Source organism: Xiphias gladius, chromosome 20, assembly GCF_016859285.1.
Source record: "Xiphias gladius isolate SHS-SW01 ecotype Sanya breed wild chromosome 20, ASM1685928v1, whole genome shotgun sequence".
NCBI classification, from domain to species: Eukaryota; Metazoa; Chordata; class Actinopteri; order Istiophoriformes; family Xiphiidae; genus Xiphias; species Xiphias gladius.
The window spans coordinates 7,010,728-7,023,104 of record NC_053419.1 but is presented as its reverse complement, the minus strand read 5'-3'; the positions used below and the strand labels follow the sequence as shown (position 1 = coordinate 7,023,104).

General features: G+C 43.0%; 1 protein-coding gene across 9 annotated transcripts in view; it reads left to right on the top strand.

Annotated features, from left to right (window-relative positions):
• The first annotated feature begins 10,350 nt into the window (after positions 1-10,350).
• The window catches only part of vav2 (vav 2 guanine nucleotide exchange factor), a 197,300-nt gene continuing 195,273 nt past the window's right edge, over positions 10,351-12,377 (top strand). For all 9 annotated transcript variants that reach the window (XM_040157774.1, XM_040157772.1, XM_040157770.1 and 6 more), the window contains exon 1: positions 10,351-11,645. In XM_040157774.1, the coding sequence (XP_040013708.1) occupies positions 11,442-11,645 (204 nt within the window). In that variant the 5' untranslated portion in view covers positions 10,351-11,441. The remainder of the gene's footprint in view (positions 11,646-12,377) is intronic.

The following is a 12,377-nucleotide window of genomic DNA, read 5'->3' as shown; positions in this document are numbered from 1 at the left end:
AACAACTGAGTGAGTGAGGAAGTTACACCGTTGGTCAGCCAGCCAAGTGTCGGAGTTTCCCACTGGCCATTGCTCTTTCAAAATGAATAAGCCCAAACAGTTCCTGTTGCGTCATCAGGGGGGGCGTTTACAGGCAGCCTTGCCTACATAGCGCCTTTGTTGCTAGATTCACCGAGTTCTCACACCCCTTGAGCTACTTCACAAAAGCACCTAGCCACAAATCCAGCGACTTTCTGGACCAACCATAGCGAGTCTCTGTAGAAAAGAGTAACAACCATTAGCTCATAAGCACAAGGTCAGGCTTTCCCTCCACAGGCACACCTCTCTCCGGTCTCATTCAATTGACCGCACGGCAGCTGCATAGATGTGAATGAGCTTCTAACTTTCTCTCTGAGTGATCATTTTACATGTAAATATAGCTGAAATCACAGCACAGCCGTTGCCTTTAACTTATGTGTTTGGTGATTTTGTCAGACGACATCGTGGTTATAAAATCAGGATTTCAGCAGTGCAGAGCAGCCGCTTGGAAGTGACTGCTGGTTAACGTAGTCTTAATGAGCTGCGTTTCAGTCAGTATTTCATAGTTGTTCTGTTGTTTGACAAGAGAAATAGAAAAAAGTAAATGAGAACAGCTTTATTGAGAATTCAGCTGTAATAAGTTACTGTATATGTGAGCACAGAGAGTAGGAGAGAAGCACATAGATAAAGTGGATGGATGGAAGAATGGCTTTGCTTGAGTTTAGTTTATTGCCTTTTCCCACATGGGTCCAGAGCAGGGTCTCGATCAAATTTTAATAAAACTTTGCCATCCATTTGATTATTGTTCCATTCATGATAATTGTTCCAAGCTGAACAGTTTAACATCTGTCTAAAAATAACCGTTGTAAAGAGCCACACTAGTGCTCTGTAAGGTGAAGTCAATTTTACTCCAAATTACTAATACTGAATACTTCAGCATGATGTAGTGTTTTAATTGTGTTTTCTTTACATCTAGGCTTTTTAACATTATGGTATGAAAGTCAACTTGCAGAGACATGAAACTTCGGTTCAGTAATCCATCAACATGAACATCATGTCCACTATATTTTAGGCTATGTGTCCTTCTCTCATTTTTGTTTGGTTGGTAATGCAATGAAGACCCTTCAGATCACTCTGCTCTTGTAACCATGTAACCATGCAACTTCAATGCAACTTCGACAAAAGTAAGAGCGAAAATGATGCAGGTTACCTAACTCATATTTCAAGTCTCAACAGTTAAGTCTTTCTTAATTCTGTGTGAACATGAAAACAACCAAACAGGGCCTGAGGCCAGAGGCCCGAACTACGAAGAAGGATTTGTGGTAGGCGAGGTATCTTCAGGTTCAACTACTGGGATTTCAGGGTTACGATGGTGGTTCACTTCTTAGTGGGGTATATCATCATGGTTAATTATGCTGTACACCTAATTTGCTCCGGAACGGGTTATGTTTGAGATAACCGGTCAATGCATAGAAAAGCACCGCCTACTGACCCAACAGCTCTCTTGGAAAATGGCATCACCATTCGTAGAAGATCCCGTGGAGCTCGATGCGTGGGTCGTCAGAGGGTCTCTTAGGAGGGCAAGAGTGGGATGACCTCCTCCTGTCTTCTTCATTTTCATTTACAAATATACCAATATCCTACAACAGAGACTGATTGAAGCAATAAAGCCTTGTACTTGTTGTACTTGTAAGATATGAAAGTTAGCCTACTTATTGCTTTGAATTATGTCTTCAAGTCCATTGGAAACCACGGGGGTTGCAGCTTAAAGACTAAGGATAAAATTGTCATACACACCATAAGAATACATCAAGCAGCACATTAATGTAATGGAATACACAAATGTAATTATAGTCAGATCTACTCACCCTAATGATGGGGAAGTGATGTTATAAGCCTATTAATTTACACATTCACGCAGCTGGTGATTTTTTGCCAGCTGTCCTTCCTGCATTTGGCAGCTGCAACTGTTGCTTTTAGCCTGGATTATGTGTTTGACTTCTTCATGTTTGTCTAATATTATATATTTTATAATGTTATTAGTTCTGAGGTTAATAGGCAACTCTAAACTGCCCATGGGTGTGTACGTTAGCCAGACTGGCTGTTTGTCTCTACGTGTCGGCCCTGTCATAGACTGGCGACCTTTCCAGGGTATACCCCGCCTCTCGCCCAGTGTCAGCTGGGAAAGGCTCCAGCCCCCAGCGACTCTCGAAACTATAAGTTGTATAGCTAATGGATGAAAGGACGAACGGACGTTATCAGTGTGCTCTTTGTTTGTAAAATATGCTGCTCTGCTGCCAGTAGACTTGTCCATGTTTGCAATTGGTCATATGCTGAAAACATGAAAGTGCTCAGAAAAAACCCAGGTTGACTTACCGAGTTGATAACCACTGTCATGTGACCCCTCAGCGTGATGGCGGTTGTCAGGCTCCGTGAAGACAGATAAGGAAACGATATCCTGGGTATGTTGTTGCTTCGTATCACAGGCCCCTGGAAAACTATGTTCAAAAACTCTCCAAACAGCAGAAATGTAATTTGTTGTAAATGAACACTTAAGGGGCCCTAAATGTTATTATCTATTTTTTTTTTTTAATTTCCAGCGGTTTTTAACTATTTGGCTCCTTTTAATATAAAGTGACTGAGTTTTAAAAGTTGCTCTAGCAAAATGTTTGTATTTATCTCCATCTTTTTTTCAGCGGTGAATGACTGACACTTGAATGTCAGTGAATGCAGTGTGTTTATATACTACATAAAAATCAAACCTCCTAGATGCTCCCTGTAAGAAAAGGTTTGAATGCTCCTCCACAGGCATTGTAGTTCAGCTTTGTTGTGCCTTCTCCACATATTTATCGAGGTCATATTTTCAAGCTTGTTATTTATGATAACCCAATATTTAATCCGTCTGCTAAGCGGGAGAGAGGCTGTTTTTCTTAGGCCTATTTTTTCTAAATAAAAATACAAGCTCAAAGGTTGTCTTGTGCTTATTTAACAGAGTAGGTGTAAAATACCCTTAATAGTATGCTCTTTAGTAAACAGCTCCACGGTGAAAAAAGAAAGGCCTCTTGTCTGATACACTTACTCCACTTTCAGCTGGCCTGCCAACTGCTTTGCAGAAACTGGCAAAATGCCCAAAGGTGCCTAGTTCAAACAGCTGGTGCCTCCACCGGCTTACGCTCCATCGGATCTCAGTGCTTTGCTTCTTTCAACATGGACTAGAAAAACTGGAGCTGTGCAGTCAGGGAGGTTTATATGAGAAGCCCGTGATAGTGAAATAATGACTCATATTGGCTGAGAGAGGATAAGAAAATCTACTAAGCGGACAAGCTGTACACACACTGCTTTGCGGTTTAGTAATCAACCAGAAGATGGCCATCACGCACCATCCTAAGCTTTACTGAGATTACTTTTCATAGTTTCACTTTTGTGTTTAAGAACCTACTGCAGTTGGAATTGGTTACATAGCTTATGACCTATGCATTTCTTTTTTTACCATTATTATTTCAGTGGAGTTTAGTAATATATCACCTTTCATAAGAGAAATCCAGCTTATAGGACTTTTCAGTAACAGAAAACAACTGGAAACTATTTTAAAGAAAGAACAGAAAAAATACATTATCCAAGTCCCTAAGCATATCAAAGGCCCTCTTTATGAAACAATGTTTAGGGATACATACAACTTGTATCAATTGTGAATCGAAGCAGGGGAAAACTAACAACGCGGCAACAGCCTCGCAGCCCAGCTTGCTGTGGGAGATATCCTGTTTGTGACCTCCATTTCCCATCATGCTTACATGGAACGTGCCACCCTGCGGCCCCCAACAACCACATCGCTTGATTGATCAATGCCACAACTTCAATGACAACTAGTCATTTCTGCCACTTCTGGCCATCACTCACAGCGCATGAATCCAATGTTAAAAAGACCACACATAGGCAACTCTCCAGACACGTCACGTAAGCGACCGGGTTTGCTTTGATTAATGGATCTCTGGTTTTCATTTTCTTTTCACCATCTTGTGGAAGACCATTTGGGGGGGAAAAAAAAATAGAAACTCAATGAATGTGGTTTCACAATGTCAGTTTGAATCAAGGTATGTAGAATGAACTGCACATGCATGCACTTCTGTTCACTAATCAATTTATGCTAATGTGATATATCAAGAATCTTAATTGCAAATTAGCTGATAATACAGCTGTTCTCAATAAAGTAGAAGTCTATTTTTTAATGTGTTCAATTTGTAACAACATGTATGCTGCTTATTAATCTATTTTAAATACATTACTTATCCAGGCAGAGATTTTGCTGAGGATGTTATTTTGCAGCCCTGCACTACATCACTTTCACATACTAGTATAGCATGTATACATGCATTTCTCTGAGCTTCCCAGGACCACAAGCTTATAATCAGCAGTATCCCTGGATCCGCTATGGATTACGTGCCTTGCACAAAGGCACTCCAGTAGTAAGCTGTTCAGCGACAGGACACCGTCATTTTCCCCACCTTCATTTTGCAGCCATCGTAAGGAAGAGGACTGGACTATAACTACCTTTAACTGTTTAAAACTCTTTAAAAAAGATTTCTTCTGGCATTCTGGGATCAGACCAGTTACCTTCCAGTCATTAGCTTGCTGCTATAACCTTCAAGGCACCACTGCCTGTTCCTTCACAACTTAGCCCACAGATGTCCCCCAGTTCCTCATGTTTATGTGCTGTGTGTTTTCCTCGGATGTTATCTGTTGGCTTTCAGTAGAGTGCGTGGAGGAATTAATGTAAAAGCCATAACAGGATATTCCAGTGGCATCTAGCTGAATTTGTCTGACCTTCACTTATCTCCGTAGACAGGATTTACAGTACACAGCCTCTTTTCCTTGTACAACAGTTTTTCGAGTCGTATACAGCTTCACATATTATCAAATATGAACACTAATCAGTAAAAGCACAGTCTGGTACTGCTGATAATCACAAAGTTCTTCTTAAACTACTGAGAGTTAAGTCTCAGATCCGATAATATTAATAAGTGACACTCCTTCTCCAGACTCTCAGCTAACGCTACCCTTTTTGTTGCATTTTTTCAACATGCTCTGGAACTGGTGTGAGCATGGCCACACGGTTCCCCTTGGTAAAAGGCCTGTTTAAAGATTTATAAACCATATTGCAAGCTGATGGGGCTGTTCAAAAGGTCTTTAAAGGTTAATCTGATCTCAAGGCTCTGGCTCCGTTGGCCAAACTCAAAGACCATTTGTACATCACAGAGTGCATTGAGCAAAGGACATTATCAACAGCCATTTGACCAGGCCATTTTTATACAGGACGCAACAAGATTACAGAGTTTTGTGTTTTGATTTAGGGAAGGTATTAGTTAACCATTTAGGGTCTAGATTTGGTAGAATCTTAAACAAAAGTTGCATTAAAATATATCTTTGAACCACAGTCAGTCCTGCTGACAACACACTTCTTGCAGGTTGGACCAATGGAAGTCCAGGAAGATCACTCAGATCTTGTTTCAAGACTAATGAAACCTCAAGGGATGAAATCTCCACATGTCCACAGACTTCATGTATATGCTCTGTGGACAAGATTGTAGGTTCCTGGGGGCCTTATCCTGATGTCCAGTAGCACCTGTGGCAACTGATCAAGCAAGACCTTGTCTTTAAACTTGCTCTCAAAGAGATTCCATGATGACTTTTGGTCAGATGGTAGTATGCAGGTGATGAAATTAAGCCCGGGGCCCAGAGGCCTGAGGTGAATTTTGGGACACACAACCAGCACTCAGAGCCTGTAACACGGGTGCTCTTGAAAGACTGACCACATCCACAATCGCTGTAAACAATAGCAAAACCAATGAAAGAAAGGTGCAGTTTATGGATGAAGAACCCGCTTCACAGTCAGAGGTGTCTTAAGGGCAACAGGTGCACCAGGTGCATCAGAGAGGTTTAGTGTCAGTGAAAATATTGTACATGTCAGCTAAATGATCATCTGCCTGAAAGGCCTGCTTTTAAAGGGGCTCATACAGTTCAGTGGATAAATGCAGGGGGATGAAGAAGATTAAATTCACCACCTCCAAAAAATCTTGGAGAACCCTATTGGTATGGGGTCAAGGGCAGTAGTTTCCATTGTTGCACTACATTTGCAATTAGTGGCCTCAGCATCCCTGTATGGGGTGTGTTAGCTGGTGGAGACGGCAAAAGGCGTTAAAAGACAGTAAACTTTTTGCTTACACCATTGTAATTATGTCAAAGCAATCTTAAAATACATTGTGCTTTGTATCTCTAGGCCTTCTTGACATCCAGTGGTGTTGTAACACATTTGCCTGGGATGCCACTGTTCACCTGTCAGTACCAAACCAAGCTAAAGGTGGCTGAAGAACAAGATACCTTTGACACTAGCAGACAGAAGGCAAAGAATCCATAATGTTTGTGTCTGCTTTAAGCGCTGAAAGTTGGCATTTGAATCCTTCCTTAAGCCTGTATGTAAAGAAATCCCATGCATGCATATTGATGATTTCAACGCATCCATTTGTGGTAGCCCTGGTGTATGGATCCTGCTTTGCATTGTTAAAAAAAAAAACGTCTTTCAGATTCAAAAAAAGCACAGAACATCAGACTTTGCTTTGCCGCTCTATTTTATGGCTGGAGATATATAAACCAAACATGTTACGTCCCTGTGGAAATCTGGAGGTGGGAAGAGAGAAATGACAGTTGAGAAAGTAATGAGACATGACCAAGAGGATTTAACAAGGAAGATGCAGTATATTGATGTTAGTGATCAATCTGGCACTTCAGCTGCAAAATAATCAACACGTCACTAACTTTGCCTGCCCTTTGGTGAACAGCTGTGTCTGAAAAAGATGCCACTGAGAGCAGTAAGAGTGGACCAAATAGTAAAGTTGTGGGCTGTGGGGAACTGGGGAGTCAGGGGATCATTTTCTGTTGATTCGGCACTATTAGCGACCCCCTTTCACTTTACACATAATCATTTGATCCAGTGTTAATGTAAAATATGGATGATAGCAGTTTTAAAGCATATTATCTCACTTGACAGAGAGGTTAAGGTTGTGGTAGTTTGTGTGAAGGCTGATTTTTGACTAAAATAAGCCTTTGTAAAACTTACTCCACAGAGCGTGTCAGGTCGTTTCCACAGACGCCATTTCAACTTGTCATAGTAGGAGGTGGCTCTGTCCTATTCAAGGGTCACAGTAATTCACGAAAGTGTGACAGTGACCAAGAATGCACAATACCAGGACCCTGAACGTGATGCAGCTAAATGGAATTCAGCCATCCTTCATATTATTATTTACACTTGTGCTTTTCCTATTTTGACATGTCAAAAATGCCTGTTCTGTGTATTGTGTATCTCTTCGAGACACAGTGGGCTCTGTTTGGAACAGATTTTATGGCATCACCAAAAAAATGACAGGTATGATAGGACAAGCCATGACAAGCCAATCACATTTTTCAGTAACAGAGTGTAGGGGGCATTGCCAGCCACAGCAAATGTAATGGTTTGTATGCAGTGTTTTTATGATACACAGATTAATATACACTCAGCGAGCACTTTATTAGGAAAACCTGTACACTTCCATATTCATGCAGTTATCCGATCGACCAATCATGTGGCAGCACTGCAATGCATTACATTATGCAGATACAGGACAAGAGCTTCAGTTAATGTTCACATCAAACATCAGAATGGGGAAAAAATGTGATCTCAGGTACTTTCACTGTGACATTACTGTTGGTGCCAGACGAGCTGGTTTGAGTATTTCTGACACTGCTGATCTCCTGGGATTTCCACACAAAACAGTCTCTAGAGTTTACTCAGAATGGTTTGAAAAACAAAACAAAGAAAAAACATCCAGTGAGCAGCAGCTCTGCAGATGGAAACACCTTGTTGACGAGAGAGGTCAGAGGAGAACGGCCAGACTGGTTGGAGCTGACAGAAAGGCTACTGTAACTCAGATAACCACTCTTTACAACTATGGTGAGCAGAAAAGCATCTCAGGATGGACAACAGATTGCCACAGCCTGTCTGAGTATTGTTGCTGACCATGTGTAAGCCTTTATGGCCACAACTTACCATCTTCTAATGGCTACTTCCAGCATGATGATGCACCATGTCACAAAACCAAAGTCATCTAAAACTTGTTTCATGAACATGACAATGAGTTCAGTGAACTTCAGTGGCCTCCACAGTCACTGGACCTGAAGCCAGTGGAACGCCTTTGGGGTGTGGTAGAACGGGAAATCGGCAGCATGAATGTGCAGCTGACAAATCTGCAGAAATGATGTGACGCAATCATGTCAACATGGACCAGAGTCTCAAAGGAAAGTTTCCAACATCTTGTGGAAGCCATGCCACGAAGAACTGAGGCTGTTTTGAGAGCAAAGGGAGGTCCTAACCAGTATTAGTATGGTGTTCCTAATAAATAAACATATATTAACTGTATCAGTAATTAGATTGACAATATCACGTTGTGTTATTTTGAAGATTGCAAGTCTGCCACCATGAGAATAAACTGAACAATTGTCTCATATAGTTTGTGATCTACAGTATATGAGAACTACAACTGACCTATGAAATGTACCGTGGTTTCATGGAATAATTTGCAATGACACCAAAAAAAACCTCACTGTCTAGGTTATTGTCCTCTACCTGCTTTTAGGCTGCTTTCACCAAGTCTATATTTATTTTCTGGATTTTACTGTGACTGTCAACAGCTTGTTGCTGTAAAACATCGTCTATGCTCCGCCAACTTCCCCTAAAAATAAAGTATAAATACATACAGTTTAGTGTAGTTTTGGAAATATCTCTCAGGGGTAGCCATACAAATTCTGTTCCTGTCAATTTTCCTATTAAAGCACATAAAGTCTATATAGCAGAAAATACACACACACACACACACACACACACACACACACACACACACACACACACACACACACACACACACATATATATATATATATATATATATATATATATATATGTATATTTATGTTAATCATTCAGTCATGGCCCATCAGTATATTCTGAGTGGTTTGTGCATCTGAAAGTGTGTATGTGCTTTTCATAATTACATTTAAGGGGCAGTGATCCAGTGATTAAGTATTGCGCTTTTATAATGTTGGGACTTGTGAGCGACAGCAGCATAAAAAAAGAATGGTTAAAACTCAAGTAGCAAAGGCCAGATATCCGGATGTTTTGTCCCTTAGTATAGATCCAGCTCCAAATCACTGGATCCCGTCATGCAGTGTTCCAAAATGCAACTCGACAGTATCCTTTTGTCATGCTGCAGTCACAGCACAAAGTGACATTCGCTCGTCCACATGAGCCAGAAGCTGGGTTCACCATTGCGCACCACTTCCAATAAAAAGTTCTTGTTGTCTTAGCTTGCAAGCTTCATCTATTTTGGACCCTCTGGCTCTCCATCTCCTCAAAGGTCAGCTCTGTCATGATAGCTTGCTGTTGGTTAATGTTGCAAATTTGCAAGTCAAAGTTCAACTCTCTCACGCAAAACGTTCACGCAGATTGATTTTGACTCCTCAGGCAGATCCTCCGATCTCGCTGAATCCACAGGACTTAATTGATTTTGGTGTTTCGTCGTTTTAAGACCTAGTGTCTCCAGGCCTCCAGACCCTCTCTGCGTGGTAAATGCACATCTCTCAAGCTCCACACCTCCAGTTTGTCAATTCGATCTTTTCTGTTAAAAACTGTGACTCTCCAAGCTCAAGCTGAGATAACCCTGATTTTCTCAGACTTCACAAAGCTCCCCCGGAGGCATAGACAACATTATACAACTGTTTTCACGGGCTGAATGGTATGTATAAGCAGATTTTGACATATAAAATTGAGTGCTCCTTTAAGAGACACAAAGAAAAAAGAATCAGTGTCTTGATGTAGGCAAATCGTTTAGATACTCACACTAATCCACGCTATTGTGAGCAGATTCACTAAAATCTATTGGCTGCTTTGTGTACACCTGCCAACCCTCAAGTTCTGTGCAGATGTTAGAAGCTTCACACTGTTTGGGCTGTTCTTGCTGAGTTTTTCCAGATGTCTTTTCTTCCCCACTTTCCAACACGTCCAAATCTCATATGATTATGGACAGATCACAATGCGGTTAAGGCAGAAAATGTCTGTGTTTTTGTGTGTTTGTTTGGACTGTCCCTTTAACACCCTTGCGTCAGTGGCCCGTGCAGTGCGCGCTTCTCCCGCCAGAGGGCGCACCCACAACTCTCAGTTCAGAAATATTCCCTGAAACTCGCTCTCCTGGACTATGGAGCCACTTTAACATAAGTGGGGACGCGCACTACCCAAGTTTTTAACTTGGCATGAGCTGATCGGCACGTGCGAGCCCGTCCGACCACGGGGTTCGGCACCGAGCCTGAGATCCGGACGCTTTCCCCGCCTCGGATTTGTGCAGCACGGAGCCGGGAGTTGGGACCCGCTAAACATCTCCGTCCGAAAGGGAAGCGAGGAGAGTGGGGACGTGAACGGAAGGGAGGCAGAAATCCCAGAAAAGCAAAGCCGTGTACGCGCGTAACGCTGTTTTGGGCGCGCGTAACGGCGCGAAGCGAAGTCGCATTAGCCGGATCAATGTAAACGCTGATTCCTTTTTTTTTTTCCACGGGACGTGTTTCTGCGGCCGCACAGCGATGTTTAGATCGTGTTGTGGGACGAGGGGGATCCTGGCGTTGCGGACCGACTCCTCTGTGTATTCTCCCTTCCTCTCTAGTGGAACTAGTGGAAGTTGTTTTTCTTTGGACGTTTAACCTGTGAGGAAACGCTGAATGCAAATGCGGTAGGTGACTCGGGACTTGGGTTCAACAACTAGACAGAGTTGAAACGCTGTGTTTTTCCTTTTTTTCTTCTTTTTCTTTTTTTTTTTTTAGCCCACATTGTGTTGTAGAGGCTGTGCTGTTTGGTTCGCTGAAACGTGAGACACTAGTGAGGTCGGTTCATGACAAACCGCTGCATCCAGCTGTTTTATTTGCCACTACTGTAACCCCTCATTCACGCCTTTTGGATTGGATATGCTCAGAAAACTTTTTAAGAATGAAGAGGAGAAAATTCCCGTAGCCCGCCTCTGTTTTCCGATCCCAACGCCGCCGTCTGCTGAGCCTGATTTGATGAAGCGAGGTTATTGTTTTAGTCATTTCCAAGCTTTCATCATTTCCATGTTGAGGAGACAGGAGAGCTGACATGCGTCTGGAATGGGGATATAGTGCGGTGACGTGCTGCCATTAACATAAAGTTGTGAAACTGCCTGTTATCGAGCTGATAGTGAATGCTTAAGACATCCGGCGCTGGTAGGGAACCGACCGTAGTGCCTGCCTGTGCGCCGTGAAACGCCGCTCTCAGCCCGCCGCGGACCAGCTCGTGGACTCGGTGACTTCGCGAGGAGAGAGCCTCCGGAGCGGATATGGAAGAGTGGAGACAATGCGGGCGGTGGTTGATAGACTGCAAGGTCCTGCCCCCGAACCACCGGGTAGTGTGGCCCTCGGCGGCCGTCTTCGACTTGGCACAGGCCCTGCGAGACGGGGTGCTCCTGTGCCAGATGTTGCACAACCTCTCGCCGGGGTCAGTGGACCTGAAGGAGATCAATTTCAGACCCCAGATGTCACAGGTGAGTCGGCCTCGGCGTTAACTTCGAACCAGCGGATGGTGGGTTTGATTTACACCCCCATGCTATGTCTTGTGCCTGTGCTCACATGCTTTTATATGCTCATTCCCACTTTGGGATTACCAGGGCAGCCACGGGCACAGAGAGGCTCCATGCATTGCTTTGATTGTCTGGAAAGCTGGATGACATTCTACAGCGTCTCATTCCTGGATTCCCCCATTTGGCCCACAGATTTGAAGCAGAAAAACCTTATTGTCACAAAAATCCCGCTTCTTCCAGGCCAGTGCATATCTGTGATGATGCAGTTGTTCGTGGTACATACAGTGGCAGGTGCTTAAACACCTGCAGGGTCCCTTCAGTCCTGCGCGGGTCACGGAAGGAACTGTGTCCACAAACATTTTTCACTTGAGAAAAATGTGCCAGCTCGCCACGCAGGTGGTGGTTTTCTCTACTACCAGGCCTCAAAGATGAGAATGCCTCTATATCTGGATTCCTGTCGGCTTCTGCAGAACTCAAACAGGGGATTATTTAATATTCTCATACATCTCAACTCTCAATGTAGCTCAGCACATTTTGCAGTGGAACCTGTGTAAGATCGGTCATTTTACCAGGATTTTACCGTTACCGGGAATATGACATGTCAGTGAAATGAGCTTGCGCTTGCTTTGCGGTGACAGCTACTTTAGATTTAAAGGGTGTTTAGTGAGTATTATCCAGACAGTCTAGTTTCAAGAG